The 26,937-nt window shown below is 44.8% G+C and overlaps 1 protein-coding gene across 1 annotated transcript; it reads left to right on the forward strand.

The window, feature by feature from the left end:
* The first annotated feature begins 5,444 nt into the window (after nt 1-5,444).
* SNX18 (sorting nexin 18) lies at nt 5,445-26,642 on the forward strand. The gene is made up of 2 exons (XM_065406781.1): nt 5,445-7,008; nt 25,996-26,642. The coding sequence occupies exons 1-2, from the start codon at nt 5,445-5,447 to the stop codon at nt 26,247-26,249; spliced, it is 1,818 nt and encodes a 605-aa protein (XP_065262853.1). The 3' UTR covers nt 26,250-26,642.
* Nucleotides 26,643-26,937: the final 295 nt, after the last annotated feature.

Consider the following 26,937-nt stretch of genomic DNA (forward strand, 5'->3'; position numbering starts at 1 on the left):
CATTTACTCAAAGGCTCTGACAACTGCTGACACACACAGCTAAAGGAATGTCTCAAAGCCAGTAAAGGAGGGCTTTGTGACAGCCTCATAGAGGAAGAATAGTGGCTGGGCCAGATCACCAAACATGTACTGATATCCGGAATTAACATCCTTGTATCCATGAACACATGGAAGCTGGAGGGGAAAATCCAGAGGCCTGGATACAGAGCTGTCTCAAGTCAGGACTTCAACAGAATAATATTGGGGAGCTACTTGCTCTCTCTTGGTGCCTCTTTCTCTAGTCTCTCATGTGAAGGCCAGTGCTCAGTACCACTGTCTTCAAATATTGAGATTCTAAGTGGAGCTCTTGGATGGTGGTAAAGGTGCTTCAAGGATGAAGCTGTTCCACTGGGCTAGCTACTGGGGAGTTGGGTTTTTGCCACTGTGGGCAACTCTGACACACAGTCCAGGCATTCATTAGTATTGGCTAACTCAAGCAAAAGCTTCCAGAGTTAACCATTTAAAGCACTCTGGGCTAGCCTCATGTTGGATTTACAGGAGACCCCCCTGGATGACTCAGCAATCATACACCAAGGAAATGCCGGTATTGGACCCCTTAAACAATACTGACAGGAAAGTACTGCGATAGCACTGGGGAACCAATAGCAAAGACATCAATATTCAAAGGGGGAAAAAATGCTCAGGAAAAAAATAAATAAAAAAAAAATAAAATAAAAAAAAAACTTAGCACCAAAAGAGTATCAAGCACCAGAAACCAGTGATGGCACACTGAGGTAGGCACTGGATTGCTGCAAAAATAAAGCACCACAATTTTATGCTGAAGCATTTGAGAAAAAGAGCTCTGAAATGTAACACTATCTCCAACTTGACTGGAGTCAGGCTTGTAAGCAAGAAAAGGATGCCTGAGAAGGTGTGACTGGGATCTGGTGAACAGCTGGAACCCAAAGAAGCACGGTCTCTTCTATGGAGCTTTTTTGCTAATCATAGTCAAGAATATTGACTGGAATATTCAGAGGGCAGATTTTATACTCGGGAAGGGAGTGGCTCGTGATGATCAATAGGTGTGTCTCCAGGGGTGGTTAATGACCCACACCTTGCTTCCACTGCCCTCAAAGGTAATAAGTCCTTAAGAGTCAGGTGCATTTCATCAGTCTTCTGCTAAGCAAATAAGAACTAGAAATCAGAATCCTGCACAGATGGAATCTTAATTAAAAACTGAAGTATCCAGGGCAATCCAAAAAAGGTAGCAGGATCATAGCTAACAGGAGTGAGACAGGAATGAACCCATAGTGTTTAGGATTTAGATAATATTGTCTTGTCAATTCAGCTGGTGAGCCTGAAGAATTTTCTAGTTAAAACAGCTAGCAAGAAGGCAGGAGTAAAGAACCAGATAGAACCTTTGGGATCTAAAAAGAGATAAAATACAATACAGTAACTCCTCACTTAAAGTTGTCCCGGTTAACACAGTTTCGTTGTTATGTTGCTGATCAATTAGAGAAAATGCTCATTTAAAGTTGTGCAATGCTCCCTTATAACGTTGTTTGGCAGCCGCCTGCTTTGTCCACTGCTTGCAGAAAGAGCAGCCCGTTGCAGCTAGCTGGTGGGGGCTTGGAACCAGGGTGGACCGGCAGCCCCCCGCTCCCCTAAGTTCCCTGTGCGGCAGCCGCCCCGCAGGCTACCAATTGCCGGCAGTTCAGTTGTCCCTCCCCCCACTGCCATGTGCTGCTCCTACCCTCTGCCTTGGAGCTGCTCCCGGGAGCCTCCTCCTTGCTGTGCAGGAGAGGGGGAAGAAGAGGGCTACTGTCAGGGTGTCTCCTTCCCCCCCCCCCCCCACTCCTGCCCCCTGCTTACCTCTTCTCCATATTGAGCAGGTTGGGGACAAGACAGGGCTCAGGACCAGGGCCGGCTCCAGGCACCAGCTTGGCAAGCAGGTGCTTGGGGCGGCCGCTCCGGAGAGGGGCGGCAGGTCCAGCTATTCGGCGGCAATTCGGCGGACAGTCCCTCACTCCCGCTGGGAGCGAAGGACCTTCCGCCGAATTGCCGCCGCAGATCGTGATCGCGGCTTTTTTTTTTTTTTTTTTTGGCTGCTTGGGGCGGCCAAAACCCTGGAGCTGGCCCTTCTCAGGACGGAGAGAGCTTGCTGGCCGCAGCTGCTGTTTCAACTTGCTGATCTACTTAGAAAGGCAATGTACTTAAAGGGGCAATGCACATCTCTCTCTCTCACACAGGGTGTGTGTCTCTGTCTGCCATGCTGTCTTCCCTCCCTCTGTTCATGCTGCCTTGTAGAGTATGAGGCTACAACAACAATGTGTTAACCCTTGAAGGCTCAGCCAAATGCTAGTCCATCATTTAGCAGTAAGGCATTCCCTGGGAAATATCCACCCTCTAACTTCACCACCTCAACCAAGCTTCACAATCATCATTGCTGTGTACAGTATTCAATTGTTTGTTTAAAACTTATACTGTGTGTGTGTGTATATATATATATATATATATATATATATATATTATCAGTTAGGGTATCTGGAATCAGCATAATTGTTTGGCTATATCTAGCAAATACCAGCCGATCTATTTGCCGTTTGTGCAAAACAAAACAAAACCTAATCATTCATGCGCTAAGGAATCTACGGCTGCCTAAATAGCATTCACATACAGTAACTCCTCACTTAACATTGTAGTTATGTTCCTGAAAAATGCGACTTTAAGCGAAACAATGTTAAGCAAATCCAATTTCCCCATAAGAATTAATGTAAATGGGGGGTTAGGTTCCAGGGAAAAAAATTTCACCAGACAAAAAACTATATTATATATATATATATAATACAATCATCACTGCTGTGTACAGTATTAAATTGTTTGTTTAAAACTTATACTGTGTGTGTGTATGTATATATATATATATATATATATATATAGCCAAACAATTATGCTGATTCCAGATACCTTAACTGATAATTTATCTCAGCTATTCATGACACCTCCTCCCTTCCTCTCATCTCTCTCCTAGAAACCTACTTGTTGCATATTGGACGACAAGAAGTGAATTTATCCCCCCAGAAAAGAAAACTAAAAACCAGACTTTTATGGAATAATCATGATATCCATATGTATAAATGAGTAACCTTACTGCGCTTATTATTGTGACACATGTCCTCCCAGTCCCCTCCACCTACTGTTTACTACCTCTCATTGTGTCATGTGTAAATGAGACCGTAAATTCTATAGGGCAAAGACAATATTCTTTGTTCTGTAAAGAGCCTAGCAAATTTTTGGCACTGTGCAAATAGCAAGTAATAATTTCCAACTGTTTCTAATCAGATAGATCCAGCAGTTGATTTTAAGTAAAAAGAGCATATACACTTTTTTTAAAAAAAACAAACAGATGTAATATAAAGTTGCCTTTTTTGTTCTGCCCATCTGAAGAGACTTGTTAAAGCAAAAACACACACAACTGGCAAATTTAAAAAAAAAGGCAAAAAGCAATAAAGCAAACAAACATAAATGAAAATGTAAACAAAGTGCTACTGCTAGCTATGGAAAATAAGCCCAAAGAAACAGTAGCACATAGAGGCATATAAAGAACTACTAGCAACAAATGGATACAATTAAAGTGGCTGAATTTTTAAACATTTCAGAATTTAAAAGTGATGTAAAATATTTAAACTACTGCAACTCTGTTTTACAGTAATGAGATTTACAAAAGTTATAACTGTATCATGTCTAACTTCATTTATCATTTAAAAACAATTTTACTGAAGTTCTGTTCATTCAATTTAGGTTCTTATTACCCTGACGAGAAAAGGAAATACTGGCCAAAGTCAGAAAAGACTCTTTTTACACAAAGATGAGAAGGAGGATTCATTAGAAAAAGTTATAAAAGAAATCACATATTTAAAAACCCCTTTTCCTTTATTTATAATACCCTAGATTGTTACAATTGGAAGAATTTTAAAAATATAAAATACCTGTTCCGCCATTTATGCTGGTTGTGTATCTTCAGCAATTCGCTCAACATAAAATTAAAACTAGAGCAGGCAGTTTAACTTCTGGTTCTTATGCCCTAAAGCCCTGCTCCTGTGATGAACTGTGAGCTGGTGGACCCATGTGTTCAGTAGAGTCCCATTGATGGCCTAAAATTGTTTGTGACCTGATTATCTGAAAGATTGCCTCTCTCTCCACAAGACATAGTGGGAGAGTTGAGATCAGCAGGCAGGCTCCAGCTAGAACCTCACTGAAATGTGTTACTTTCTCATTGGGTCCACCAGAGCCTGGATTTGTTAATCTTCCAGATGTGCTGCAAAACAAATCCTTTATTTTTTCTTTTTTGCAAGCTATTATGGAGGGAGTAGACTGAAGATTGGGGTGGTTGCAAGGATAACAGAATCTTGATTTTTTATGAACACCAGTCTTACCATCAATCACATAAACCATTTTTCACAATAAAGAAAAATAACATAAGGTGATGGCAATGAAGAACAACTGGACATCCCTTCACATTTTGATGCATTGAACGTCACATTGCATCACTTTGAAAGACAAGACAGCAATGAAGTGCACCCTACCGCAATACATGCCCCATTCCTTTAGTGATTTTGAGGTCAGTTTCACGAACTTTTTCTTTTTAGGAACTCCTCAATCCTGCATTATTTGTTCATAAAATAGGGGTTCTACTGTCTGGCGGGTATAGATGTGACAGCAGGCGGTGGTTGTGGTATTACATTCGTTTGTGTAGCGTAGCTGAAGAAAGAGAGGCCCGGCGTGTAGGATGGGAGCTGTATTTTGTTATTTCGTATATTGATGAAACAAATGAATCAGTAGGCAAACGCAGGCGCCGCAAGCGCGTAAGACCCGAACGCTTGTCCCGCTGTCAATGGCTGGAAATGCGCCTGTCGCTGCCGGGTTTGGAGAGCCGGGGCTGGCCCGGCATCCCCGCCCCATCCTAGTGCCGAGGACGCCTGTCCCCTCCGCCCGCAGCGGTCCCCGCGCCGCCGCCCGGCCGGACACCAGGGGGCAGGCGGCGAAGGGAAGCGGCCCATCGATGGGGGCGGCTGCTCTGCGTTCGGCTCCTCGGCCCTGCCTCTCGGCTCTGGATTAGCTAGCGAAACTGGTTACGTGGGACAGTCCCCAGCCCGGCCCCCCTGCTCGGGTAAAGCGGGGTCTCGGAGCCGCCGCGCTCAGCGCAGGGAGCCGCGCTGCAAGGCTCCGCGGGCGGGCGGCTTCCAGCTGGGCACCGAGCGGGGGGCAGACGCCGCTGTGAGCGAAGCCCGGGCGCCCCGCAGCCAGCCGCCCGCCCCCACCGCCGGGGGGAGCAGCGAGAGCCGGGGCAGCAGCAGCGGGCGGGAGGAGGAGGCGGCGCCGCCGCCGCTGCCGCAGGCAGCACGGGGAAGCGGCCGGGCTGCCCGGGAGGGCAGGGCTGGGTCCGGCCCCTGCCCGGCGGGGCCATGGCGCTGCGGGCCCGGGCGCTCTATGACTTCAGGTCGGAGAACCCGGGGGAGATCTCGCTGCGGGAGCACGAGGTGCTGAGTCTCTGCAGCGAGCAGGACATCGAGGGCTGGCTCGAGGGGGTCAACAGCCACGGCGACCGCGGCCTCTTCCCGGCCTCTTACGTGCAGGTGATCCGGGCTCCGGCCGCGGAGCCGCCCGCCCCTGCCGGCGGGGCCCGCTACGCCAACCTGCCCCCCGGCGGCTTCGAGCCCCTGGTACTCCCGGCTGCCTTCAACCCCCCCGTCCAGCAGCTCCCCCCTCCGGCGGCGGCCGAGCCCTTCCCGCTGCCGCCCGCCTTCCCGCCCGCGCCTTACAGCGGCTCCTACCAGCCCAGCCAGGGCAGCGACGACGACTGGGACGATGACTGGGACGACACCTCCACGGTGGCGGACGAGCCGGGCGTGCTGGGAAGCTCCTACCCGGACTACGATGCGGCGGGGGGCGGCGGCCCCACCTCGGCCCGGTACCGCCTCTCCACCCGCTCGGACCTCTCGCTGGGCTCCCGCAACAGCCAGCAGCCCGGTCACCCCCACCACCTCCCCGGCGGCGGGGCCAAGAGCTCAGCCACGGTGAGCCGCAACCTCAACCGCTTCTCCACCTTCGTGAAGTCGGGCGGGGAGGCCTTCGTGCTGGGCGAGGCCTCTGGCTTCGTGAAGGACGGGGACAAGCTGTGCGTGGTGCTGGGCCCCTGGGGGCCCGAGTGGCAGGAGAACCCCTACCCCTTCCAGTGCTCCATCGAGGACCCCACTAAGCAGACCAAGTTCAAGGGCATGAAGAGCTACATTGCCTACAAGCTGGTACCCAGCAACACCGGGCAGCAGGTGCACCGCCGCTACAAGCACTTTGACTGGCTCTATGGGCGCTTGGCAGAGAAGTTCCCTGTCATCTCCGTGCCCCACTTGCCCGAGAAGCAGGCCACGGGCCGCTTCGAGGAGGATTTTATCTCTAAGCGTCGCAAGGGCCTGGCTTGGTGGATGGACCACATGTGCAGCCACCCGGTGCTGGCTCAGTGCGATGCCTTCCGACACTTCCTCACCTGCCCCAGCACCGATGAGAAAGCCTGGAAGCAGGGCAAGCGCAAAGCCGAGAAGGACGAGATGGTGGGCGCCAACTTTTTCCTGACCATCAGCGTCCCCACCGGCCCTGCCGCTGCCCTGGATCTACAGGAGGTGGAGAGCCGGGTGGATGGCTTCAAGAGCTTCACCAAGAAGATGGATGAGAGCACCATGCAGCTCACCCACACCGCCAATGAGTTTGCCCGTAAGCAGGTCACTGGTTTTAAGAAGGAGTACCAGAAGGTGGGGCACTCCTTCAAGGGCCTCAGCCAGGCCTTCGAGCTGGACCAGCAGGCCTTTTCTGCCAACCTCAACCAAGCCCTTGCCTTCACGGGGGAAGCTTACGACGCCATTGGGGAATTCTTTGCAGAGCAGCCCCGACAGGACCTTGACCCTGTGATGGATTTGTTAGCACTATATCAGGGGCATCTGGCCAACTTCCCAGACATCATCCATGTCCAGAAAGGTAACATCCCTGAGTCTATCTTTAACATGCCATTCAATCTCTATCTCTCTGTGATCAGATGTAGGAACCAGGAACTCCTGAGTGCTAATCCTAGCTCAGTCCGCGTCAGTGGTTTTCAGTTAAAGCCTGCTGCATTTACTCAGGCAGAACTGCCACTGAGCTTAAATGCAATCATACAAAAGTTTCATTCCATACCACTTTAGTGGGAATTCTGACCGGCTAAAAGCCACAGGTCTGGGCCCTAAACCAGTCGTCTTCATCTATAAAATGGGAATTAATACCTGCCTATGGTACAGATATGTTGAAGATCATTGAGTTTGTTTATAAAACATCCTGCAAATTAAGTGCTGTAAAAGCATCTATTAGTATAATTAATATCTTAAAACAGTTTAACTGATTTTTAAAGATTTAATCTGAAGTTACCTGAGAACATAATACAGTTATAATTCCTTCATCCCAACCTGTCAAGGCACTTTACAAACAGTATTTACAAGAACCCATTTAGAAATATTCTCATTTTCAAATGGGCAAACTGAGCCACAGAGCAAGAATGACTTGCTTGAGGTGTCACAGCATAACCTTGTATTATGTGCACTTTACGGTGCAAGGTTTTGAATTAGATATTGAAAGCAGCTGGTGTCTTGTCTGTTATGGCTGGACACTTAAGCCTGGTCTACACCTAAAACTCTAGGTCAATTTAGTTACATCACTCAGAGGTGTGAAAAATTCATACACCTCCCCCATTTCCTCCCCTCTCCCCCAGCTGTATAGACAGCACTGTCAATCTACTACCGCCTCTTGAGGGGGTGGATTTACTACAGTGATGGAAAAACCCCTTTGATGGCTGTAGTAGATGTCTAAACTACGATGTTGCTATAGCTGTGGGGTTGTAGCACTTGTAGTGTAGACATAGCCTAAGGATCTACTTCGGTGAGTGTAATAGTTTGCTGCAGTGTTCTTAGTTAAAATTTCATATTCTTCCTCTTGCTGTCTCAGCGGGTTCTTCTGTTCACTGTTGTCCTCGTAGCTACCACCTTCGCCCTGAGATGTAACAGTGTTTCAGAGTTTCTGAATGTTGTTTGTAAGACACTGGGATTCACTGGTGGGAAAGAAACTACCCTTCAATAGAAGGCGTGGCCAAACCAGGCTCTGTTGCAGTTGAATTGTGGCTTGTGGAGCCCCCCCCACCCTTCACCATTCTCCGCCTACCAGATGTGGGGAGCTTCTGTCCTGTGGTGTGGGTAGGGACTTCATCAGGAGCAGGGAGCACCTCATGAGGCAGAAGGCTCAATCCTGGCAGGCATGTGCTATGGCTCTCAAACTTCTGAAAATTATCATATGCGGCTCGGAGGGTCAGTAAGTTTGGTCACCTCTGTCATATACTGTAAAAGAACTGTGTAACTAGTAACATTTTTCACATACATAAAACTTTGTTATGTTAAATCTTATTTAGATAACCTTAACTTTACAGTACAGACGCTATCCATACTAGACTCTTGACCCTGATAGGTCAGTTCCTAATGTAATCTAATCACTAATGCATTCTGTACAGTAAGATGCAGGGTATGAATTGCCACCCCCAATGGTAGAAAAAATCATTTTATTTTTTCCTAAATGACATGCCTTCAAGTTTTTGCTTTCTAGAACACCACCTCAGAACAAAGGCAAAACAGTTTGATTTGAAAGAGATAGGTATTTATAAAGTCCATGTTGGAATCACAGATTTCTGGTAAAATCTGAGGAGCCAGAGTTCACAGGTATCACTGTAATACACTTCCAGCTTTGGTGCAAGGGCAGTTTTTGTTATGTGTCTTTTATGACAAGGAAAGACTCATCTAAATCAGATTTGTTTCACTATAAAATGTTGGAGAATGACATTATTTCAAGAAAGAGAGGGGGAAATTTATGCTAATCTTTTTGTTTTGGAAAATTCCCCTCGTTGGCATTACCCTGTGATTAACTTACACCAGTGGTTCTCAAACTGTGGGTCGGGACCCCTTTGAATAGGGTCACCAGGGCTGACTTAGACTTGATGGGGCCCAGGACCGAAGCCAAAGCCCGAGGGCTTCAGCCCTGGGTGGCGGGGCTCAGGTTATAGGCCCCCTGCCTGGGGCAGAAGCCCTTGAGCTTCAGGTTCCTCCTCCCCCCCTCCCTCCCCCCCCCCCCCAGGGCAGTGGGGCTCAGGCTTTGGTCCTCCCCTCCTGGGGTCGTGAAGTACTTTTTGTTCTCAGCAGTGGGTCCCGGTGCAATGAAGTTTGAGAACCCCCGACTTACACCAAATGTCTTAAAGTCAAAAAGGAGCTTGATCCTGGTAAAGTGCATTTGTTTTGGGAATGGAGAATTTTAAAGTGAGGAATTCAATAACTAACTTAAAGGAATACCATCAGTATGATTTAAAAAAAAAAAAAAAAAAAAAAAAACTAAACATGTCATCAATTTTCCAATAGAACACTGTTTAAGTAGTATGTACTGCAGCTTTACTTTTTTTTTTTTAAATAGAGGTTTTTCTGCTGTGCTAGTGTTTTTTGGGAGGCTCATATGTGCAAGGCCCAAAAGCAACACATCATCAGTGGTCTCCAGTCTTTTTACACCCAAGATCACTTTTTGAATTTAAGAGCAACCCAGGCTCTACCCTGCCATTCCCTAAGCGCCGCCCTGCTCACTTCATCCTTCCCCCACACCCCCGTCGCTATCTCTCCCCCACCCTCACTCTTTTTCACCGGGCTGGGGCAGGGGTTTGGGAGGGGGCGCGGGCTCTGGGCTGGGGCAGAGGGGATCACAGTGTGGGAGCGGGCTCCGGGCTGAGCCTGGGGCAGGGGGTTGGGGTGCAGGAGAGGGTTAGGGGTGCAAGCTCTGGGAGGGAGTTTGGGTGCAGGTGGGAGCTCCGGGGGCATGCTGGCCGCTTCCGGGAGTGGTGTGGGGCTGGGGCAGGCAGCGAGCCTGCCTTTGCGGCAACAGGCAGCCCCTCGCCGTCGACTGGGAGAATCTCCAGGATCAACCAGTTGATTGTGATTGACCGGTTGGTGACCACTGCCATACGTGCTTGTCCCAACTCATCTTTCTCTACACGCATCTTCATTACCTTTTCAGTTTCATTTTAATCTTTGCAGCTGTTAGGAGTAAATTCACTCTCTTGTTGAACTTGGGGAAGTTCATGCACATGAGCTTCTACCAGAATATTGCATGGGAGCGATACAGGTGACCATTAACAAGGCCCTCATTCTGCAGTCAGAGCCACACAGGAGCTCCGTGATGTCTGCACAGATCCAGTTGTAGGGTTGGGGACTATAACTGATTACATACAGTGTGTGGCAAATATACTAAGTAAATTAACTGGAAAATAAAAAGAGAGATTTTTTTTCTCCAGTCTTTTTGCTCTAATAATCTTGGGTTGTTTGTAGCGAGGTGTAACTTTTTAATTACAAAGTGTAATTTTAGATGAAAGTGATTTTGTTTTTAAGGCTGACAGTGGCCCTTTAACGTCATAATCAGTAGAATAAAGAAAGCTGCCAGGATTAAAGAAGGTCCCGTGGCTGGTTTTGTTCAACATCTTTATTAATGATCCGGATGATGGGATTAATTGCACCCTCAGCAAGCTCGCAGATGACACTAAACTGGGGGGAGAGGTAGATATTCTGGAGGGTAGGGATAGGGTCCAGAGTGACTTAGACAAATTGGAGGATTGGTCCAAAAGAAATTTGATGAGGTTCAACAAGGACAAGTGCAGAGTCCTGCACTTAGGACGGAAGAATCCCGTGTGCTACAGGCTGGGGACCGACTGGCTAAGCGGCAGTTCTGCAGAAAAGGACCTGGGGATTACAGTGGATGAGAAGCTGGATGTGAGTCAGCAGTGTGCCCTTGTTGCCAAGAAGGCTAACGGCATATTGGGCTGCATTAGTAGGTGCATTGCCAGCAGATTGAGGGAAGTGATTATTCCCCTCTATTTGGCACTGGTGCGGTCACATCTGGAGTACTGCGTCCAGTTTTGGGCCTCCCACTACAGAAAGGATGTGGACAAATTGGAGAGAGTCCAGCGGAGGGCAACGAAAATAATCAGGGGGCTGGGGCACATGACTTATGAGGAGAGGCTGAGGGAACTGGGCTTGTTTAGTCTGCAGAAGAAAAGAGTGACGGGGGATTTATTGGCGGCCTTCAACTACCTGAACGGGTTTCCAAAGAGGATGGAGCTCAGCTGTTCTCAGTGGTGGCAGATGACAGAACAAGGAGCAATGGTCTCAATTTGTAGTGGGGGAGGTCTAGGTTGGATATTAGGAAACACTATTTCATTAGGAGGGTGGTGAAGCACTGGAATGGGTTACCTAGGGTGGTGGTGGAGTCTCCATCCTTAGGGGTTTCTAAGACCCGGCGTGACAGAGCCCTGGCTGGGATGATTTAGTTGGTGTTGGTCCTGCTTTGAGCAGGGGGTTGGACTAGATGACCTCCTGAGGTCTCTTCCAACCCTAATATTCTATGATAAGGGGCTATGACACCCTGCCTCCTTCAACAAAATCATAGGTGTTTATAGCAGAGCTATTGGATTGGCTGAAAAACATAAAGTCTTTGTGTTTAGTCTTCTGCTTTAAACAACATGCTACACATTTTGCAATAAACCCCAAAAAGACTACCCAGTTGACATCCTGGAAGAGTGGGCAGGTTTCATAAAGATGGGCTCCATATTTACTACTTCTGTAATCAAGTCTCCACATAATCCAAAATGCATCACTGGAAAACTCATTACCCAGTCCCCAAAAACAATCCTGACTGAGCAAAAAATGGGGTCTGCTGTACCTGATGCACACCTGATCAGGTGGAGGCTCTAGTCTCCTTTCTTTTGCTATTTGCTTGATACACAGCTGCACATTGAAGTTTGGGGGCCTGGGCTTAGTGCAAGAACTCCTCCCACTGCTCCCTCTTTACATGATAGGGTGAAGATGTGGGGGAATACAGAAGCTGGCTCACAAGTGTTCATATGGTGCAGAAATAAGTACATGGTACAAACAGAGGTCTGCATGTGTGGCATGTTTGAACACGGTTCAGGTGTCCTTTTGCACCACATAGCCTGAAGCATAAGTTTCAAAAGAAAGCCTCTCTCTAACCAGCCTCCCAAGTGGTCCCCCTGAGATACTGCAGCACCCAGAGCTCTAGCAGAGAGCGGTCATAGTGAAGGAAACTAAGGCCCTGTCTACACTACCACTTATTTTGGCAAAACTTATGTCATTCAGGGATGTGAAAAAAATACCTCCCCCCTACCCCTGAGCAACATAGTTCTGCCAGCATAAGTGGTAGTGTGCACAGCGCTGTGTTGATGGGAGAGCTCTCTCCTGTTGGCATAGAGCGGCTACACAAGCAATCTTACAGAGGTGCAGCTGTGCCGTTGTAAGCTGGATAGTGTAGACATGGCCTAAAAAGAGCAAGAATGCTAAGGTGTGCTTCTTGTGCACCTTTCTTCATCTAATCTTCTGAGAAGGATCTCAGCCTTTTTTGTGGACCAGCTCCAGGGATCTCTCAACAGCCATTCCTATGCAGGGCACACCCAGTCTTCCTCCTGAGGGCAGCAACAGAGCCAAATAATGGCAGGCAAACGGTAGCAGTCAAAACAGGTGTCATGAGACATGTCCCTTCCCTCTCCCAGACCTTTGCAGGGAGCAGTACCATTAAAGGATGTAGCAAAGCAGGTACCACCTGTATCAAGTCACTGCTATTGAATGTAGCATGCCCCTACTAACTCCTTCTGCTGCCTTCACCAGTCCACCCTGATCTGATGACCTTCAATAAATTCCTGAGGAAATCAGCATTCAAGATGGAGACACTCACCATTGTAGCCTTTAATAAAAGCAGCATTTACTATAGAACTTCCATAGATTTGAAGGGGGCATATCTGCACATCCCTATTATTCTATCTCACAGAAAATTTCTTTGCTGCCATCCATAGGTGAAGCACTTTCAATAGAGGTAGTTGTCTTTTGAGTCAGAGCATTTACAAAAGTGCTGGTCGACTTAGTGGCATCACTCTGACAGGAAGGGAGCTATGTCTATCCCTTCTCGTAGGACCTGGCTGTTTGGAACTCCTAGATGCTATGATCATACAATCATAGACTGGCACCCCATTGAGTTAGGCACTGTACAAAACAGAACAAAAAGATAGTCTCTGCCCTCAAGTCCTTACAGTCTAAGTCAGGGATCTCAAACTCAAATCACCATGAGGGCCACATGACGACTAGTACATTGGCCCGAGGGCCGCATCACTGACCCACCCCCCAAGCTGCCTTTGGCCCCGCCCCCACTCCACCTCTTCCATGAGGCCCCCTCCCCTACCGCACCTCTTCCCACCCCTTCCCCATGCCTATTCCAAGCCCTTCCCCAAATCCCCGCCCCTGCCCCACCTCTTCTCCGCCTCCTCCCCTGAGCGCGCGGCTCCCCGCTCCTCCCCCGTCCCCCCTGGAAAGCGCTAAGGGAAGAGCCTAGAGGTAGGCAGAGGAGCAGGGACGCGGCGCGCTGGGGGGGTGGGGAGCTTGGCGGCTGCAGGAAATAACGGGGGGGGGGTGCGGGGAGCTTGGTGGGCCGCAAAAAAACAGTAACAGACACTTGCCATTTCAGATCCTGGAAGAACACAGATTTGTCATAGCTAGGGCCCTACCAAATTCAGGGTCTATTCTGGTCAATTTCACAGCTATAGGATTTGAAAATTAGTCAGTTTCATGTTTTCAGATGTTTACATCTGAAATTTCATGGTGTTGTAACATGGGGGTCTTGACCCAAAAGGGAGTTGTGGGAGGAGGGTCGCAAAGCTTTTGTAGCGGGATTGCCACCCTCACTTTTGTGTTGCCGTCAGAACTTCCTGCAACTGCAGGAGGTTCCCTGAGATGGAGAGTTGTCTGATCTCCCCTGTGCTGCTGGGAGTGCTCCAGCTGGGGACTCCTAGCTGCTAGCCCCACCCGGGCTGGGGAGGGATAGGAGTAGCAGCTAGGAATCCCCAGTTGGGGCGCTCCCAGAAACATGGGGGAGGTCAGACATACCTCCATGAATCTTCTGTGGCTGCAGGAAGCTCTGGGGCTGCTGCCCAGCTGCGGAGCTTCCTGCAGCAGGGGGAGGTACCCGGAAGTGGGTCTGACCTCCCCAAGAGAGTGGCTGTGCAGGGGAAGACCTCCCCAGCCCAGAGACTAATAGCTGGAGTCCAATAGTCCCTGTCTGGGATGCCTCCAGCCCTGCACTTCTGCCTCTCCTCCAATAGCTAGATTTCATGGGGGAGGGTTTATTTCCTGGTCCATGACACATTTTTCATGGCTATGAATTTGGTAGGGCCCTCATCATAGTCAACTGATCATGAAAAAAGCCAGTCAATGCCAGTATAATCTGTCATGTACTGTGGTTTCATAGACACTGTCAAACACAAAGTCCTCATGTCACAAGAGACATGAGAAGCTAAGAACTATATACTGGAATTTGAGACCATCAGTCTGTTCACGTGCTGCCTCAGGATTATGAACTCATATGTAGATACTGTATGCCAGATTATGCATAAACTGTACAATTTCTGCAAGACATAGTGCCTTATATTTTCAAGAATGATTAGTGGGTTTGGTTGCCTAATTTGAGACCACTTATAGTAGTCTGATTTTCAGAGGGTGGGTGCTGAACATTGCTGAAATTCAGGCCTATTTGAAGTGTCTCAAGTTACATACTCAAACTGGGGCACCCAGAATCCTTAGTCACTTCTGAAAATGTAGGTCATTGTCTGAAATGGTGTCAAAGACAAAATCTCAGACTGTAGACAGGCCCTTGAAAAGGCAGAACTGGACACTTAAGCAATGCCAACCTAGTGGGGTGTGGTACACACCTCAAGAGAGACTCAATACAGGGAACATGAGTAAGAAAGGAAAATAGAAACAGCATCAACTAGCTGGAGCTTTTGTTATGCCATTAGCACACTGCCATCTAAAATGTGGCCTAGTGGATATAGCACTGGACTAGAACTCAGGAGACCTGGATTCTATTTCTGGCTCTGCTACTGGACTGCTGGGTACTTGACCCTTGGGCAAATCACTTTGCCTCTTTATGCCTCAGTTTCCCCATCTGTAAAATGGGGGTGATGATACTGCTCTCCTTTGTAAAGTGCTTTTAGATCTGCTGAGAAGCGCTATATAAGGAATAGGTTATTGTATGATTATATTATGACAGATGCCAGTCCAGGCATATTGCATATAAAGTCAATAGTACTACTTGTGAGTAAAATGTAAGCATGTGCTTAAATGTTTGCAGGACAAGGCCCTTTGCTGAAAATGACACGTAGGTCTAGCATATCTTAGGATAGTATATACATTTATTTTAAAATTGTTGAAGTTGAATTTTGAATGAAACCGAAAAGCAAACCGATCTAGCCTGTTACACACTGTTGTTGCACAGCAGTTTATTTTTTTCCCTTTTGTAGCTGGAGGTAAAATGTTCAATAGGCTGATATTTCTCTAGAGTTCCTTTCATTTATCTTGCTCTCACTTGCAGTCATCATAGTTGATTTTAGGTACTTGTTTAGCCTTATACTGCAGCTTAGACTAATTAAACATTCTTATTGGTGATGGTAGTTGTCAAAAGTGGTATATTTACCTTTGTGGACTTTGAAATATTTCATCTCTAATTAGGTGTTTCCATTGATAATGTACATTGTCAAGTGTACTTTTAATAAAGATGAGGCATAGTGGCAGAAGGGAGATCAGTCATCACAAGGTAATCAGTGATACTAAATATATCTGCAGAGGTCTCTTAAATCTGTGTTTAATATTTATATGACAGTAGCACCAAAGGACCACAGATGTGATTCCGAGTCCATTGTATTAGGGGCTATAAAGACACTGCCCTTGCCCCAAAGAGCTTACATCCTAAGAAGACAAGTGACATTTGAAGAGTGGGAGTGTGGAAGGACAGGATTACAATCACATATGTACAATTTTTATTTACATTAGGCATTTTAAAAATAGAAACTCATTTAACACCATCTGCTCTCTACAACATTAATTGGCTACATATAAACTGAATTAATGTAACCATTAAGTCTAGAAAAAAAATTGGAAACCATAGAACTTTTAAACCCCTTCATCAATCACCTTTTATTATTTGCATGGTATCTGAATTGGATCTAGGTGTGAAGCTGATTTTACTAACCTTTTGCACTGAAATATGTGTAGCAGTTTCCTATGAACATCACACCTGCTGTGACTGGAAGTGCACCCAATTTAAGCAATCCCCTACTTAATCATTGAGTAGTGAATCAAAGTGTGAATTTAAATGGTTAGTACAACATTAGTCCTTTCAGCTTTTGAGTCCGAATTTTTGAGTGTAACTATTTTCTTCTAATATCATTGTGAGCAGTGGATGAACAAGCAGGCATCAAAAAGAAAGAAGTCACACTTCTTAACTATTATGTCACTGCAGACTCTATGATGTCAGTATGCTGAATTGGGCCCCAGTCTTGCAGACATTTACATATGTGAGTAACTTTTCCCATAAAAGCTTTTGCAGGATCCAGGGCCTAACATTGTAAGAGTTATTTTTCCAACAAGGGGACATGGGAGTTTAAAAAACAAATTAAGTATCCTCATGCAGGACCAAGTTTTTGAGGTGGGTGGTTATTGTCTGCCAGATAGTTTGCAAGCACTTGTAACCTCTGTAAAACTGCCTTTTGAAGTGCAGGCCACTTTCCTTTTCTGAAAGATAGAACTCCTCTTATATTTTCCACCTTCATGGAGAAAAGCATCATCTTCAGTTTAAAAAGTCTGGGTGTATATATTTTGTTGGCTAGATCTGAAGAGGTAAGTCACTATTTTCACCCTGTGGTGTTGAAAACAACTTGCTTCCTTCTCTTTGGGTATCTGTACAGTGCAGCTAGATGCCTGTGGCTAGCCTGTGCCAGCTGACTCGGGCTGTTTAATTGTGGCATAGATGTCTGTACAGTCCGAGGGGCTTAGATCCCAGGCTACAGCGCAAGCCCAAACAGCTACACTGCAGCTAACCAGCCCCTTAGCCCAAGCCCTGCAAGCCCAAGTCAGCTGGCACAGGCCAGCCCTGGGTGTCTTAACTGCAATGTAGACAACCCCTTTGGCCTGGTCCCCACTAAGCCCCCACTTCGGACTAAGGTACGCAAATTCAGCTACGTTAATAACGTAGCTGAATTCGAAGTACCTTAGTCCGAACTTACCGCGGGTCCAGACGCGGCAGGCAGGCTCCCCCGTCGATGCCGCGTACTTCTCTCGCCAAGCTGGAGTACCGGCGTCGACGGCGAGCACTTCTGGGATCGATCCGGGATCGATTTATCGCGTCTAAACCAGATGCGATAAATCGATCCCAGAACATCGATTGCCTGCTGCCGGACCCTCCGGTAAGTGTAGACGTACCCAAAGACTCCAAAACCTGATTCTAGGTTAGGGTAGTAATTGGTTCCTTCTTAGTTACTGTGCTCTCAGTTTTTCATTATGACAGCTTTGCTGTATATTCAACACTTAAGGCTGAGAGAGATTTTCTGTTTTTAACTTAAGGCAAAAAACCTTATTAAGTTATTTTCTGTCATATAACCTGGTTAATGTACAGAATATGCAAGATGTTCATTTATTATGAGCAAATTTCTCTAATCTGTGCTGATGACATTAAGCAAATAGTCTGTCAATAGTGAAATCCCTTGTACCACTTCATACCTTCATTTTGAAGCGCAAGAGGAGAGTATTCTTTTTTTTTTTAAATTCCATTTTAAGAAAGTAAATGGGAATTGTAAAAGGCCCTTTGATGATATTTAGCTTCAACTGCACTGTCTGAGGGATCTCAAAGTTCTGTAAAGATGTTAATGAATGTGAATCCTCACAATATCTATGTGAATGGCTAATATTCCTCTTTTAATATGGGGAAGCTGACTAGATTGGAGGCTAAAACTTGATTATTGTAAACCCATATACAGTATCCCTGAGCAGTGTGAGGGGCAACATGAAATTGACATAATTCTTGATGGTTTTACTGCTGTTGGAGTACTGCACAGATGTAGTGAGACTGTCTAGAATTAGAGAGACAAGGTGGGTGAGGTAATGTCATTAGATTGGTGAAAGACAAGCTTTCAAGTTACACAGAGCCCTTCTTCAGATCACAAAAGCTCTGTGTAACTCAGAAGTTTGTCTGTTTCTCCAACAGAAGTTGGTCCAGTAAAAGATAGACAGAGTGGGTGAAGTACTCTAATATCCTGGGACTAACACAGGTACAACAGCACTGCAAACATTGTCTAGAATTGGATTAGTTTTGGGCTCTGTTGGTTGGCAAACCTGTGTAGCAGAGGAACTGGAGCTCTCTATAGACTCAGGAAGAAGACAATGCTTGGATTTATTGGTCTGTTTCAATGGGCTTTCTTTGCAACTGTAAGGACTATAATTATATCTGTATAATGTCTTCACTTTTGCAGTAATTGCTTGCTTTGGACCTTATGCTCACCAAGGAAGCTGTGTACTTGTCAGTGGAGAAGGGATTTTAAATCCTTTATGATAAACAATGAACTGAATTTGGGGTGGATATCATGGCTGCTATTTTGATACCATCAGCTCAGGATTAAACAAAGACAGTGAATGGCTATCCAACTACAAAAGCAGTTTCTCCTCCCTTGGTGTTCACACCTCAACTACTAGAAGAGGGTCTCATCCTCCCTGATTGAGCTAACCTCGTTATCTCTAGACTGATTCTTGCCTGCATATTTATACCTGCCTCTGGAAATTTCCACTACATGCATCTGACAAAGTGGGTATTCACCCACGAAAGCTTATGCTCCAATACGTCTGTTAGTCTATAAGGTGCCACAGGACTCTTTGTCGCTTTTTATCATGGCTGCTGTTACTGAGGAAACTTAATATGCAGATTCAGGTAGCTCTTCTGTGAAGAATGAGCAGGCAGTTTAAGGTTAATTTGCTCTCAGCCTTTGCTGAGAGGTCGCTTCTGCTCTCAGAATCTTCTAGTGAGTGGGATAAATACATCACATGAAAACTCAGTTGTCCTCTGAGAGTGAAAGGTAAATCAAGCTTCATGTATGCATTCATGGGCTACCAAATGTTTGTCTTTTCAGAACTCCAGGCCAGACATTGTAGTAAAATAGTCTGAGGGTTTGGATCCTAGATAAGAAAAAAGTGAGCCTGTTTCAAATTGCATTTTTCATTTTTGCAACTTTGTATATAATACTGTAAAAGTGATATGGTAAGTGAATGGATATCTATGTTCTCCCTACGTGGTAGAAATGTCCTTATTTTAAATAGCTTGTTTTAATATAAGGAAGGCAAGGGAAAGGAGAGGTTAGAGTTCAAGGTTACCACTTTAAAAGCACACTATTCAGTATTCAAAGAGGAATCCGGGAAGCCTACTAGTAGCCCTGCAGATTTAAAATAAGGGTCAGTTTGATGGCAGCAAAAAGTTATATTATTTTACTCTAATAATCCGCCAAGTTGTATTGCATAGTTTACTGATTGGATAGGGATAAGGGATCATTACACAGACCTTTTTATTTTCACCAGATTTCACAGTTGTAACCACTGAAAGATATTCTTTGTTAAATTTAGAGTTTCTTCAAAGACCATCATGTTTTCTGACTCTCATTTAGTTTGCTTTTGAGAGAGCAGTATTTCTGAGGAACTTTTGTACTTCTGCACAGACTCATCAGGGAGGATTTCCTACTGAAGCTCATTGGCTGGTGGACTTCTCAAAGGAGGCATTCAAGAATGTGGCGTTCCTTGTTTTTGCCATACTTTTCACTGATACAAAGGCCAGAACATTCAAGCTCCCCTGATTTTTCCCAGCTCTGTCATTCTGTGGCTACTGCCTTTTTACTACTCACTCAAAATGTGTCCATTGGTTATTTGAAGTTGATGTATTATCTTGTTCAGAAAAGAGCACTGAGTGAGTGATTGTTTGGTCCTCTTCCCAAGTTGCCTGGCTTGGATGCCACGCTGATAGTTTCTTTAGGAACAGCTAAGCTCTATAAGCCTGGTTAGTGAAAGACCTGTGGTCTTGCATGAGAGGCAAAACATGCAACTCTCAACTATTGTTTCTTTTCCTCACTTTTTTCTCTGATTCCAGTTAAAAAAATGGTATTGCATAAAATAGCAATACTGGTACCATAATGTGGAGGAGGATATTCCTGTAGTCCTTTCCTTGTTGGAACTCTGCCCCTGCTTCTCATGTTACATTCCTTTTGTACAGTTGTTTTAAAAGGAATCTCTAATTTGAAGAGTAAAGTAAGGACTTCACTTGATTGATAAAGATCTGATATTTGCTGAAAACAAACAGGGTTATAATAAGCAAGCTGACCAGTTTTAATTTGTCACTTATCTCTGGCTCATGTTGAAATAGATCTTATTCAAATTATCTGTCTTGAACTATATTAGCAGAATCACAGCTCGGTTGCCAATATAAGACAGAAATATTATGGTCAGAGGACCTTTGTGTGTTACCTTGTCAGTTCTTACAACCAGAGTTCGGTGGGAAAGTTTAGGAGTACCAGGTATTGGTGATTTGATAATAGGTACACTTTCCTGTAAGTTGGTAGTGAACGAAAGACTCACCATGCTGTCAGAAAATATTCACTGCTGCTTCAAGTGCTATCTTTCGGAGGAGATGTATACCCACTCACTTGTGGTTGATCCCATGATCCTGAACAGTTTGTATTGTTGCTGTATGCTGTTAATGCATTATTGTTTTACCTTACAGGTGACTGTTTCAGTAGTGAATGTTACATTCTCTGTATAGTTTGTGCACCCAATGGCATTTCTAATGTGATAAGGACCCTCCATGTAAAAGGGAAAAAAAATACTTATTTTTGTCCTGATGTGAACAATGTTCACAATGGTTTTCTTTGCTTCGTTTTGAGAATTATATTGTCTCTTCCCCCTCTGCTCACAGCCACAGACATTTGCACTGCAAGCCCTTTTACTGTCTCATTCCACTTTCTTTTGCTGTCTCAGAGCTTCTATATGGACCAGATGTTGCAACTTTGTTATACGTTTCACAACTGGAAGCATTTATTTTTGGAAGGAATTTTAAATTGTCAGTCTTCTTGGCTGCTAGTAACATAATTATAAATCTTCCTTATTAAATCCTGTTACATCATTGCATTCTCTAGTCTCCTCTTTCATTACAATAAAACATCAGAACATGAGGTTTTGTTACTGGAACCTGTGGTCCTTAAGCCTCTAAGGGGTATCTGTTGAACATCCAACTGTTTAGCATTGGACCTTGGATTGAGGATTACAAAAAAGCATTTCCATCTTTACATCATTTCCCCCCTCCTTTTTTCAGTTCGGTGATGCAGTTTTTTCTAGTGCTTTTGATCCATGCCCTCTTTGCTATTTGAGGGCTGATCCTAATCACCTAGAACTTGAATTAAAAGCTGGATAACAAAAGCTCAGTTGGCTTTAGAAGCATGAGCAAGATTTTCTAGATTTGTAATACTTGGAAGTAGAAAAGTAATATTTTGGTCATCTAGTCCATCTCTCCTGCTAATAATCCTATACTTTGGATCAATGGTACTATACATAGAAATGAAATGGATTGCATATTCTATTATACACACAAAAATACATTAAAAGCATGTTATGGTTGCAAAATAAGCACTCAAAAATTAGGAAATGCCAAAATTAATATCTTCACAGGCATCAATGTGCACAATTTTAGATCAGCCCCATTGTAATGTTCCTCCTGCTAATATACGAATACTGCTATTATATTGTACTGCTATGAATATATTTCATATTATTCTCTATGCCATACCTTAAGGATCCTAACATCTTGTTTTTTCCTCCCTCCCCCCATACACTTAGCAGAAGTCTTCATGTCCTGATGCACGATAGCTCAATGACTTCTTCCAGACTTTTTTTTTTTTTTAAGTGTGTTGCAGCCCTGCCTGATTGCGTTCTTTGCTTTGCCTCAGCATTTTAAAGTAGATTAAAAAAAATTATAAAGAGTAAAGGTTTACCCTGGTGTCCTGGCCAAACTTTCTCTGCCTTCTCCCCTCCCTAGTTGTTAACAAGCAGTATACCATGCTGTCATCAGCCCCAAATGTGGCTATATATCAGGGTTATAGGCCCCAATAGTTCTGCAGTTGCATCTGAATGAGTGGACCTTAACATCTCTTGTGCAGAGCCTCATTGTAATCAATTAGGCTCTTCTCAGGCTCATGGGTCCACCTGTGTGGATCCAAATGGGGCTATAGTGAAGTGTTTTGAGACCCTTTGGGCTGAAATGTGCTACATAATTGCAAGATGTTATTACTGAGAATGCAAAAGCAAATCAGTTTTTGTTAGGATTAATTTCACTAGGCTCAGTTTTAACTAATTACTAAATTATGTTATAGAGTGAATGTCAGTTTGCTTTATGCTGTTTAAAAATAAATAGAACCTTTGTTTTTGGTAATCAAATAGAGATCAAACTGACTTTTTTCCCTTTTATTCTTTTTAGGTTAGTTGAAGGTTAATTGCTTTCTTAGTATATTACTCTAAATCCATGAATTTTTATAAAGCAAGCAAGTTTGTGTGTAAAGATATGCACTCATTACATGTATTGCTGACCTAGGGCTAGAATCTATTCTATTCTAGATGTTAATGGAGAATTCTGTTACAGTACCTGCATGAATCCTGCTGCATTAGGTCAACAATATCAATTATTCTAAAAATTCTACTTAGGATCCTTTTTCTAATTGTATTTGGTTTTTAATGATCAATATGACTTAAACTCTTTACACTTATAAAATTTTCTGGTTTATGTGTGAACTATAAATATAGAGAAGTTGTATTAATGTGGAATTGTTTGAGGAGCGCATGTGCTATAAAGTGAGTATTAAAAAACTAGCAATACTTATGACTCTTGGTGTGTAAGGTTTCTAAAATCAAATTGGAAGATAATTATTTGGATATTCTGTATCTCACATAACAATATTTCCCACATTGCAACTATAGTATGATCAGATTAAACAATTCCATCTGGCTTCTTTCTGTACAAGCCCCAAATTACATTTTTTTTTTCCCCACTGAAAGAAGTATCATTGCTTGCAAAGAACACTGAAATCAATGGAGATTTAGGAGTATATTCTACCTGACTCTTGGAAGGGGACAGTCTATAGGCATAGGCAAGTGCTCCGTAGCTCGCTGTGCCTCAGATACAGGGGGTTTGGTTTAGTTTTTTAGATGGACCAGGGTAGAGTGGGTATGAGACCAATGGATTGTTTTAATAGCTGATTTGTGGGCCAATACCCACCTCTTCATTGGAATGCATTATCTATGCGAGCTACTGCAGCTCTGAAGTTGTAGGAGTTGGTGCAGAGCAACTCTAGTACACTATTTCCGGCATAACTACGTTGTGTACGGTGTGGACTTTTCACACTCCTGAGTGACGTAATTATACTGATATAGGTCTGCAGTGCAGACCAGATCCAAGTATGTCTAGTGGAAGTTTTCCAGTTCCAGGAACAGTATTTTAATCTGCTTTTATTGATAGTTAGCCTGAACTCCTTCAGTGTACTTTGTCCTGTATTCACCTGGGTGAGGGAGAAAGATATTAATATCCACTTCTGTATTTCTTAGCTCTTAAAGGGATATATTGCAATAAACTTCCCAGGTTCTTTGTGTATTAAGTATTTAACCCCACTATACAGAACATAAGAGCTGAATGGTACATTTGAACACTCACTGAAATTTGAAAAGATAAGTCTCTTAATGACATCTTCTTTTGTATGTAGTCTGACTTCTGTATGTTCAAGACTATTCTAACGGCATTCATGTAGGCTTAAGATTCATCTGTCTAGTCAGTGTCTTGCAATATTTTGTTTTCCCCACTGTTAATGTAGGTGTTCTCTATCTTTCTTTAAAAAGCATACTGACTGATTTAAGATATTGAAATATAAATACAGTATTTATAGCCGCTCTGGGTTTGATAGGGCATAGAACCCAACTTCAGCAAAATAAAATCTTAGAGCCTTTATAAAAAAATGGCTTATTTTTAGCTATTTTCTTCATTATCTGTCAATCCAATCAGAAAAAGTTGCTTATGTAATGCTTCCCATGGTTAATTTTTGAGGTATTTAGAGCAACTCTGTATTGGTAAAATCCTATGACTACAGCTACTTATGGTATGTCTACACTACATTGGCTAGGGCACTGCAGCTGTACTGCTGTAGCACCATAGTGTAGACACTTCCTATATTGACAGAAGGGGGTTTTCCATTGGTGTATTTAATCCACCTCTCTGAGAGGGGATAGCTAGATCAACAGAAGAATTCTTCCATCTACCTATCTTCATCTACAGTGGGGGCTAGGTCAACCTAACTATGCTGCACAGGGCACAAAATTACATTCCCTGAGCAATGTAGCTATGTCAATCTAATTTTTCATTGTAGGCCAGTCTTTAGATCTAGATCTCAAAGGCCCTGCTCCTGCTGCTGGGATTACTAAACTGTGGGTATGACATCTCTACAATTGATTTTCTGGAATCTCTGCTTTACCTTCTAGACCAGTGGTTTTCAAGCTTTTTTTCTGGCAACCCAGTTGAAGAAAATGGTTGATGCCCGCAACCCAACAGAGCTGGGCGATGAGGGGCTTGGGAGGGGCTCAGGGCTGGGACAGAGGGTTGGGTTTAGGGACGAGGGCTGCGGAGTGGGGATGGGAATGAGGGGGTTCAGGGTGTGGGAGGGAGTTTTGGATTGGGGCAGGGGGTTGGGGTGCAGGAAGGGGTCAGGGCTCTGGGCTGGGGGTGCAGGCTCTGGGCTGGGGCCAGGGATGAGGGGTTTGGGGTTCAGGAGGGGGCTTTGGGGGGCTCAGGGCTGGGGCAGGGGGTTGGGGTGCAGGAAGGGGCTCCAAGTTTGGGGGGGCTCAGGACTGGGGTAGGAGATTGGGGTGTGGGGTTGGGATGCAGCAGGGGGTCAGGGCTCTGGGCTGGGGGTGCAGGCTCTGGGGTGGGGCCAGGGATGAGGGGTTTGGGTTGCAGGAAGGGGCTCCGGGTTTGGGGGTGGCTCAGGGATCTGGGCTGGGGGTGAAGGCTTTGGGGTGGGGCCAGGGATGAGGGGTTGGGGTACAGGAAGGGGCTCTGGGTTTGGGGGGGCTCAGTGCTGGGGCAGGGGATTGGGGCACAGGGTTACCTCAGGTGTCTCCCGGTCAGCGGCTCAGTGTGGGTGCTAAGGCAGGCTTCCTGCCTGTCCTGGCACTGCGGACCGCACTGTGCCCCAGAAGCAGCCAGCAGCAGGTCCAGCTCCTAGGCGGTTCTCGCCTGCAGGCACTGCCCAAACCGACCAATGGGAGTGTGGAGTTGGTGCTCGGGGCAGGGGCTGTGCACAGAGCCCAGTGGCCCCCCTGCCTAGGAGCCGAAGCTGCTGCTGGACGCTTCCGGGGCACAACACGGTGTCAGAACAGTAGGGACTAGCCTGCCTTAGCCGGGCAGCATTGCCAATGGGACTTTTAACCGCGCCGTTGGCAGTGCTGACCAGAGCCACCGCGACCCAGTGCCTTACATTCCGTGACCCAGTACTGGGTCATGACCCGCAGTTTGAAAACCACTGTTCTGTAGCATAATAGTTCAGTTTCAGTGATCCCTTTCACGAGTTTGTTTAAATTTATTAAACCTTTGTCACTGACATCAGTTCCTCTTTTCTTCAGTTAAACTTTTGTAAGAAAGCACTGATAACAGTTTGTCTACATATTTTTGAGAGATAGAGTATATGGCACAGATATTACTGTGTTTACAGCTGCATATCTTTACAGCTGATGAGTTTTAAGTTATCCTAAATACAAGTTTCTAGAAGTGTGAAATGCCTGAGAGGTAGGTAATAGCTGCATTGCAGATTTAAGTACACATCTGCAGCTGTGTAACAGAGAGAACGAGAGAGAGAAAGGACTTTTAGTATGCCAGAGAATTTAAATATATTGGTAAAGTACAGTAGCTAAATCTATAGTTAAATCTATTTAGTTCAATATTCCTTTTTTGTTCTTTATACAGGAGCCCTTACCAAAGTAAAGGAGAGTAAGCGGCATGTGGAAGAAGGGAAGATGGAGGTCCAGAAGGCTGATGGTATTCAAGATCGCTGTAACATTATTTCTTTTGCCACCTTGGCAGAAATTCATCATTTCCACCAAATTCGAGTGAGGGACTTTAAGTCACAAATGCAACATTTCTTAAAACAGCAAATACTTTTTTTCCAAAAAGTGACGCAAAAGTTAGAAGAAGCTCTTCACAAGTATGACAGTGTTTAATCTCCTAACTTTGAATTGTGGACTGTTCAGAGTATATGAGTGATTTAAGCAGCAGAGTAAAAATCACTGTTATGGAGGAACTGTTGCCAACTGGTGGTGGTACAAGAATGGTTGTGTGTTCATCTGGAGTCCCAGCTGAATCTCTAATTAAGTAAGAAGGAAATGGTTAATATGGCTATGTAATAGAAACAGTACCACACATTGTAACTAAGTTATACTGTTTATGCCTACACTACCATTGTAACTTTTTTGAAATAATGATTATACTATTTGCCTTATTGCTTTTTGAAGTATGATATTTTAGTGCATACTTTGTAGACCTCAAAACCTTTTGGGTCTTTAAGCTGGCTAGATAAAAGCCTGCTTCAGATGCCTTTTTATTCTCCTAGATTTGGATTTCCTAAATTCAACCAATTCTCTGTTTACAAACTCCTACTAGAGCAGCTATGCAACTTTGTGCCTTTAGACTTTTGATTTTTCCTTTTCTAGTAAGCCAACCCTGAATGAAGGGTTGGTGCCTGTGACAGGAACGGATTATGAAATCTCATATTGACTGAAATAATCAGCTGCCACCATCTAATTGGCAAAGCAAGTATTGTCCTATGATAAATGTTGGCTCAAAAAGCAGGATTTAAAATCGATTCACACTTTCTTAGAATTGAAAATGAAGACTATTTATTACATTTGC

Source organism: Emys orbicularis, chromosome 6 (assembly GCF_028017835.1).
Source record: "Emys orbicularis isolate rEmyOrb1 chromosome 6, rEmyOrb1.hap1, whole genome shotgun sequence".
Taxonomy (NCBI): Eukaryota; Metazoa; Chordata; order Testudines; family Emydidae; genus Emys; species Emys orbicularis.